At 52.0% G+C, this 8,564-nt stretch overlaps 1 protein-coding gene across 1 annotated transcript; it reads left to right on the top strand.

The window, feature by feature from the left end:
* Window positions 1-369: 369 nt before the first annotated feature.
* Window positions 370-6,969, top strand: PHB2 (prohibitin 2). The gene is made up of 9 exons (XM_078869643.1): window positions 370-487; window positions 2,697-2,835; window positions 3,230-3,314; window positions 3,916-3,995; window positions 4,474-4,658; window positions 5,100-5,229; window positions 5,812-5,917; window positions 6,284-6,359; window positions 6,811-6,969. Exons 2-9 carry the CDS (start codon window positions 2,709-2,711, stop codon window positions 6,952-6,954), a joined length of 933 nt encoding a protein of 310 aa, XP_078725769.1. The 5' UTR covers window positions 370-487; window positions 2,697-2,708; the 3' UTR covers window positions 6,955-6,969.
* The last annotated feature ends 1,595 nt before the right edge of the window (window positions 6,970-8,564 follow it).

Here is an 8,564-nt window from a genome sequence, read left to right as displayed (position 1 = left end):
GGGTAACAGCATTGATGCGCGATCGGCGAAACGGAGGAATCGCGCGGTGGTTCTTAATCGATCGCGCGGAATCGTACGCCGGTCGACGTTCTACAAAACGACGATTAAACACACGCACGCGCAGGCTCAAGCTACGGGGAACACACGAGGCGGCGACACACTCACGACAACAACAACAATAACACACACAGTAAAAAAAAACACTTAAAAAAACAAAAAATCGAAATGTCTAACTCGAATCGATTCCTGCTCCCCCCAACACCTGAAAAAAAACCAACCAATGGCGGTTCCGAGAATTATCCACCACGTGACTCAAAATGGACAAATGGGAGACACCTACCACGCCCTCTTTCTCCCCCTCCCCTCCCCCACGTGCTCTAAGGTCATCTCCACGACACGTGGTGCTGCGTGCGGCTGCTGCTGCCACTGCTGCCACTGCTGCTGCTGCCTCTCCCACCGTCTCCCCCGACACGCCGCAGGTCCCAAGGTGCGCGTGTGGCTCCGTCCACCCCCTAGGCCGCCGCGTTTCACTCGGCAACACCGCGGGAGTTCGCGTCGGCTTCGTCGGCTGTCCGGTGTGTGTGGTGGTGGTGGTTGTTTTGGGATGTTTGTGTTGCAGCCTAGACTTGAGTAGGCCTCACTGGGCCTTGCCACTGTCGCGTTAAGGGTGCTGAGAATTGCCTTTGTGTGTGTTTTGATATGTTGCGTATGTGCGATAACTACTATACATTGGATGTGCGGGCGTTTAAAGATGTACGATCTGTTAGTCCCAGCGGTGTTTTGTGACGTCGCGATTATCAGGCGCGAGAGCTTAGGCGTTCTTTTGCGTCTACACCAACCCGCACTAGACCACGCACGATCGAATAACCCCTACGACCCACACACACGGAGTAGGGGCAAGGCCTTCGTCCAGCAGTCGATTGATAATGGCGATTGTGTTTGTGTATGCGTACAGTGTAAGCTATGTATTGTATCGTTGGTCATCGGAACAATTAAGGGACTGCGTTGCAAAGTGTTGCGTAAGTCCAAATGGAAAACATCGTCATTGCTCGGACCTTCAGCTTCATTTCTATTGTGAAGCCATATTCACGACGGCCGTTGGTGGCTCACTTGAACATTAATCGCGCTTGTTCACAATTAACGCTTTTTATCGCGCACAGATTTCGCGAATCGGACGCAATCGATGAAGGCAGAAGGTGGGGGGGGGGTCGTTTTTTTTCCGAAGGACCACGCGCGGTCGTGAGTTCAGTTGCGGTCAGGGGTTCGACTCTGCTCGCAACATCGTGTGTGTGCTTGATTAAGCTGAGCTGAGAGCACCAACCTATGTTCTCTGTGGGTTCACTCCCCCTGGGGACTTTATAATTTAAAAGCAATGGTCCGTGACTGAAAGCGGATGATGAATGCAAGCCAAAAATGATTTACTTAAAAATGTTACGCAGCGCTCAAAATGTTATGCAGGCGTTTGTCAAACCTGGCTTTAAATAAACTCCTTTTAAAAAAGTTGATTTAAAAACAACGGTTTTATTTTAAAGTGCACTAAAAAGTAAATAACTCTATTGGACAAGGGGAAGTGGACGACATCTTGATTACTTACAAGAGACACGCGCGGCGCCTGCTTCTTGTGCGAGCCGATTCCACAGTTTAGGGCCGTCCATGAAAAAATTGTAATTGCTTGATAGGAGGCAATTAATTCATCACTTGATGCCGATTTTAATACACGCATGCATTGTCACCGGATCTGAGTACGTGTGCAAAATTTGGAATTGATTGGACAACAGTAAGTAGACTAACTTTTGATTACAAGATTTGACCACGACACAGCTTTCAAGTAAAGTAAAACCGTTGAAAAAAAGACTCTTCCCCACGCCGTGTGAGGATGGTGTGATGGAGGTTGTCTCACCATACTTGGGGGTGGAGGGGGTTTAGCCCTGAGGGTCTGCGCAGGATCGACACCTACAATACTATAGACACTTTTTTAGTTTGAGCTCTATAGCTCTCTTACAGATCGACCTGGCTATCACAAATGATAGTTGAACGAAGTGGCTCATCATCGTGTTGACATTTATGAGCAGCCAAATAATCCGAACGCGTGATGTTGAGTCTAAATGTGGAGAGGGAAAAAACCCGGAGGACCCGGAGAAATATCCACGGGGAGAGAGACACGCAAACTGCAAATATACAGGCGTCGGGATCGAGCCCACGACCTCCTGTATACCACGCAAGGTTGTTAACATCTCGCCACCATGGCGCCCCTGACACTGATGTTAGCCATGGCCAGAGATTTGAACCCAGATGGCCCGGTTCATGGAGCATTGCTCCCCGCCCCCTACATAACATGGAATATCGCAATCATTAATTTTTTTTAAGCCTGCTATATTAATTCAGAATTCCCATGACAAGGACCAGTTTATTACTAGGGCTAGACCACTGTTGACCTTCAACAAAGTTGTGCTCATTTTCTCGAACTTGATTGTGCTGTCAAACGTCGACCACAATTAAAATTCGCCTTAGAACAGAGTGAAAATGCTCTGACCAATAGTGCCACCCGGCATATCACAATATATAGGGCAACTATAATATACTTATCGACTGGAGGGTTGTTTAAGTAGGAGCTTATCCCATGGTTATTACAGACTCCCGATTGTCGGCATCTTCGTTTCGTTGTCATCACTGCTGCTTCTGCTACGGTGCCGCAGACCTCGATCACAATGGCTCAGCAGCTCAAGGACATCGCTGGGAAGATGGGGGGCGCCCCTCGGGGTCTGGGCACGGGGCTGAAGCTGCTGATCGGAGCAGGGGCCCTCGCCTACGCTGCTAAGGAGGCGACGTACACCGGTGAGAGGCGGCTGTGCTTGCGGGATTGTGCGACGCATTGCGGCTTCTGAGATTGAAGTGATGAAAGCAAGCCCCTTCTTCTTGGTTCTTTCGGTAAAGTCATGGTCTTCACCTGAGGACGGCTGCTTGCGTTGTGGCCGAAACGTCGTGAGAATTATTTTATTGTTTTATTTTTATTATTTTATTATTTCCCTTCTACGTGACTTTACCGAAAGAACCAAGAAGATGAATCCCTGCAGTCACGAAAGCTTTAAATCGAAAGCAAGCCCGTTCGTGGGAGAGCAATATGGATTGTGGCATGACAGGACTGAGGAATATTCATGTTTTGTGACGATTGAACATTGCGTTTCTTTTTTAAATCTCCTCTCGATTGTCTCGCCCTCTCCGCGCACAGTGGATGGTGGACAGCGTGCCATCATCTTCAGCCGCCTGGGAGGCATTCAGGAGAATACCATCCTGGCCGAGGGGCTGCACTTCAGGTGACGATCTAACTCCGCATTCAACTCCGCGACCCACTCGGCATCTTACCTTCAACTCGGTCGTCGCTGCCCCGTACTACTAAATGCCGGCGGCAGCAACAGCAGCAGCTCCTGAGAAACAATGGATTTGCGTGCGCGCCACCGTTTGCCAAATGATGATACAAAGGCGAATGCGAGGCTGTGACTCCGCGTGCCGGGCTCCCGGGCCGGTTCGGAATCTTGGCCGTTTTTTGCAAAGCTTGGCGATTTGGTCGTAAAACTGAACCGACAGCAGCAGCCGGGGTGGCTGACGCACTCGAGGCGACGTAACGCTCGCCTACGGCCCACGGCGGCCGTCCTACCGAGAGGCCACGGAGGCGGCCGTCCGGCTGGACTGCGCACAGGAGACAGCTGTGAGCCCACACGGGAGCCCAGCGACGGGAATCGCTACAGCAATGAGCGCCGTTCTTTGGTAATCTGATGGCAAACGGTGCACGGGAGGCGATTGGAGGACCGGGAACAAAAACTTAGTAGGAGCGTTGCTTCCTTGTGTAATGGCTGCTGTGTCTTTGATACTCTCTACACATGTGGTTTTGCTTGTGTTATTTTTTTCCTGTTGCAGGATTCCCTGGTTCCATTATCCGATCATTTACGACATCCGAGCCAAGCCCAGGAAGATTTCCTCGCCCACTGGAAGCAAAGGTGGGAGGAGCATGCATCCTGTGCTGGCTAAAGCCAGTGTTTTATAAAGTTATGCTTTGCTATTATAAAATCCAAATAAATGATGGCCTATGAACGAATTGACTGAAGTGCGCCCCATCATATCAGAATAGAACACAAACAAGTTTGAATCTGGATAATGCTTGGATGCATGCCAGATTATAATTATCCTAGGTGGCTATGTGGTAGTGGTAAATTATGGTAATCGGCAAGGAGACCTATTAACAAAAGGATAAAACACATCTCTTATAGATTCTAAGTAACCGCAGTATCGCCAAAGGTGGATGAGCCTCCTGTTGTGACGGTGCCATCCAAAAACGAGAGGCCAAACCCCAGTGCCCATTGCTTCACCTGCCAACTGCCTTGCCGTTGTAGAAAAGAAAGCGATGACAAGTGGCTGGTGGTGGCGAACAACCTCTTGACCTTGACCCCCCCCTCCATGTCCCACTGCGGTACACAGACCTGCAGATGGTGAACATCACACTGCGCGTGCTGTCGAGGCCCGACGCCTTGAAGCTGCCGCGCATGTTCCAGCAGCTGGGCCTGGACTACGAGGAGCGCGTGCTGCCCTCCATCGTCAACGAGGTGCTCAAGAGCGTCGTCGCCAAGTTCAACGCCTCCCAGCTCATCACGCAGCGAGCGCAGGTGTGTGCGTGAAGCGGGGCCCGGGTCTTGTGGTGGCGTGTGGCAGTGGGTGGCGGCACTGGAGCTGACGTTGTTGGGTTGATGGTGGATGTATATGTATGTTCAACTTGCATCGTACGGAGCCAACCGTGCTAATCGGAGGTGCGATTGTGGTGGTTGGGATTATGGTGGTGGTTGGGGTGATATTGGTGGTGGTCATGTTGATCGTAGGAGTAGTGTTGTTGGAGGTGATAATGTTGGCATCGACAGTGTTATTGATGGCTTTGATGGCGATAGTCGTGATGGTCGTGTTGATGGCGACAGTGTTAGTGATGACGGTGATAGCGGTGGTGGTGGCAGTCATGGTGGTGACTGGTGGATAATGTGGAAGGGCGGTAGCAGCAGTAGTGGTGGTCACGACGGCCGCAGTGACCGAGCCTTTGCTCCCACGCGACCCCCCAGGTATCCCTGCTGATCCGCCGCGACCTCAAAGAACGTGCCAAGGACTTCAACATCATCCTCGACGACGTGGCCATCACGGAGCTGAGCTTCAGCCGAGAGTACACGGCCGCCGTGGAGGCCAAGCAAGTCGGTACGTGGCTCTGCAAACCCACGAGGCCCTGCTGTGGATCCCTTGGCCTCCTGGCCACGTGTGGCTCCGATTACACATTTGCTTGCTCGCCCGCCGTGTCTAGCCGGCGCCGAAAGGCCACAGCGGTGCAGCCTTTCGCCGTGACGGTACCCCGCCGCTCGGCGCCAGAGCAATGTTTCCTTCGCAGACAACCCTGGTCTCTCGCCATGAGTCTCGGGCTCGCATGACAAGGAACAGCTGCTGCTGCGATTAAAGGCTGTGATAATCCGGGGCATTTACCATGAGTAGCCATGGAGGCCTGGCACGGTAGTGGCATAGAGCGGGGTTCATCAACTGGTAGACCAGCGGAATAGAGGTGGGCCGAGAAGGCTCAAGGAGTGCCCCGCCGAGACATGAAGACGTAATGATTTGTTGAAAGCGATGAGACGTAGAGGTGACGTGAAAGAGATGAACAAGAGATGAGACCTGGAGAAGAGGTACCGCTGAGCGAGTGCATGTGGCTTGCCGAGGTGAATGTAAAATGATGCCGTGTCATTGTCATGTTTTGCGCGGTGTGTTGTTGTTGGCTCTGTCTGTGTGCAGCCCAGCAGGAGGCTCAGAGGGCTCAGTTCTTCGTGGAGAAGGCCAAGCAGGAGCAGAGGCAGAAGATTGTGCAGGCGGAGGGAGAGGCTGAGTCGGCAAAAATGATATCCTTTGATTCTGTGGCTCGGCGCTGCATCGATAACACACCGCTTCTCGGGCTCAAGACGGAAACCTGTTGACTCGGCCTGCAGTTGCGTTTCGCCCGGGCGGTGGTGGCGGCGGCGCACGCCCGTAAACCGGCACTGAATGCGAGGGTTGGATCGCGCTAATGCTGTGTGTCTAAAACTCCCTTCCCGTGGGTGTCGAAGTAAATGGACTGAGTTGGAGATAGTGGGGTCTGAGGAAAAATGAGCTGCCCGGGGCGCCTCCGCCCCCTGAATGAGCCCTGGTGTTTGGAGGACGTGTGCGTGACACACCGAGTAGCGTGGCAACGGCAGCCGTCTGCGTTTTCCTCAACAAGCCGCGTGCACATCGGCGCATCGCTGAGCCAGAACCCCGGCTACCTCAAGCTGAGACGCATCCGCGCCGCTCAGAACATCGCCAAGACGGTAACGACACTTGGGGTTGGGAGGGGGGGCACGGGGGGTGGGGGAGCGATTGCTGGCTTGCGAAATGAAAGAAGGTTTGAGAGCGGAGTGCACCGGCAAAGGGAGATAGCCCAGAAGATTAAAGGAAAGGTTATATGGGGACTGTTGTTCGATAAGTTGTCATGTATGTATGTTGGAACTTATCGTACCGTACGTAGCCAATCGGAGGTGCGGGAAAGGACAAGCTTAAACACAAAAAGCTGTTCTAAAGAAACGAGTTGTCTAGATTTAAAAGTGTGTTTGAAACCCGAAGCACTTGGGATGAACACCAGGAAAAAAGACAAGTGGAGAGGGTGGTGGGCATTTGAGTCGTGTGGGACTTTGAAGATGTCGGTGTTATGAAAGTGTCGTCGGGCAGAATGTAAATCCGCTAACGGGACGGTGTCACTCGTCGTGTGTGCCCCTTTTGCAGGTGGCCGCCTCCCAGAACAGGATCTACCTGAACTCTGAGAGCCTCATCCTCAACCTACAGGAGGAGGGCTTCGACAAGTACGTGCCGTTCGCGAGCAGTCGCGCTCCGTCCCTGGGACACAAACACAAAGATCAACCCGTGTAGCCTTTCGCAGACTGTTGGGGCAAGTGCCCTTAGCGAGCAGCTATGAAGGCCTCTTAACACCAGGCGGCCAAGTGGGATTTGCTCAAATAGGGCTGTACCCTGACCATTGAGACTATTGAAGTCGAAACCCATCCGGAGCTGTCCTTCCAAGACAAATGCTGCTCGACAACTTTGATCTGGAAAAAACTCGATTGGCTAGTGGACCCAAATGTCATCTTTTGGTTCAAATGTGGTCTTCCTGGTTAGGTGGCATGTTTATAAAGGATATGATCAACACGCGGCCCCTAACCTGTGAAACCGCACTTGCATTACGAATGTCGTAGCCCAGTGGTAGTGGGTTTGCTGTTTGTTGCAGAGGTCTGTTGTTCGAAGCCTGCGGCCGCCCTAATCAATGCTGCGGTATTAACCGTAAAATACGACACGCCCGCTGCTTCGTAGTGGACATCAAAGATCCCCCGACGTCGGTCAAAACGAGTCGGCCATTGTGTGCCGCCGCCACGGGACCGTTTGAAAAATTACCCGCAAATCAATCGCTTGGGATTACGCACAGCAATCTGATGCTGCCCCCTTTCTGACACAGAAGTGTCCCGATGGCAGGCCAGGTGCCAAAGTCGACTTGCGCCCACCGAAAAAGTTGCCACTGGGTGTGTCCTTTAAAAAAGTGACATTAGATTGCTTAATGTGTGTAAAGCCTACATTCCGCTAACTCCTACTGTGTTCTCTTTTCTGTTCCCTCCATGGTGACCTTCGCGCTGGACACAAATAGAGCGAGGTAAGTGGAGTGCCGTTAACCACAACTATTGCCAACTCACTCTCTCCAGCCAGTCAACGAAATTACGACACGGAAACAATTTAATTCGACAATTCATTATCTTCCCTTTGAATCGTTTCTCTCGTAGATGTTTTGCCCCATTAGCATACATCTTAAGACCGTCAAGTCCATTTGCGAGTGGGTATAAAACAAGATAATCGATTCTAACGCAATTGAGTGCCTGCATCGTGAGCAATGAAGAGTCCATGTATGCGTAGTTTCGTGCCTACAAACTGCACGGGCATCCTTTGTCCGATTTTGTCCTCCGTCATGTGCCTGTTCCCTTTTCAATCTTGGCGGAAAACCGTCAAGACTTGCGGGGCTGGAGTGGGGGGGGTGTATGAACGGCTCGTTGATGTCTTTGTGTGTTTGCAGCAACTTCCTGTCGGTGAAAAAGAAGTGAGCCAAGTGAATCCTTCCTCATCCCAAGCCGACACAAGAGGAGGAAGAGAGGACACCTCGGGGGAGGCAGGGGGGGAAACGCAGCCTGCGGTTTTGTCAATCGCCGTAAAAAAAAAGCCGCCTCTGTTATGAGCCGCGCTCGTTGGCACTTCAACGAGAGGGTGAGATTTGTCATTTAGTTTGGTTCTCGCACATTGGATGAGTTCCCGGTTCGGGTCTGGCGTTACTTCGAAGCGCGCGTGCGTTCACTTGGGCACTTGGGCTCCTGTTTCCCCACCAGGATTTGTGACGGCGATGACGATGAATCCGTCATGATTCCAACTGCACTTCCTGGCAGGCCCGCATGATAATATTGGCAGGTGCTGGCAGGCTATGTGATGTTCACAAGGCATTGTGA

Source organism: Lampetra fluviatilis, chromosome 28 (assembly GCF_964198595.1).
Source record: "Lampetra fluviatilis chromosome 28, kcLamFluv1.1, whole genome shotgun sequence".
Taxonomy (NCBI): domain Eukaryota; kingdom Metazoa; phylum Chordata; class Hyperoartia; order Petromyzontiformes; family Petromyzontidae; genus Lampetra; species Lampetra fluviatilis.
The sequence above is the reverse complement of the archived record's forward strand: the minus strand, read 5'-3'. Positions and strand labels throughout refer to the sequence as shown.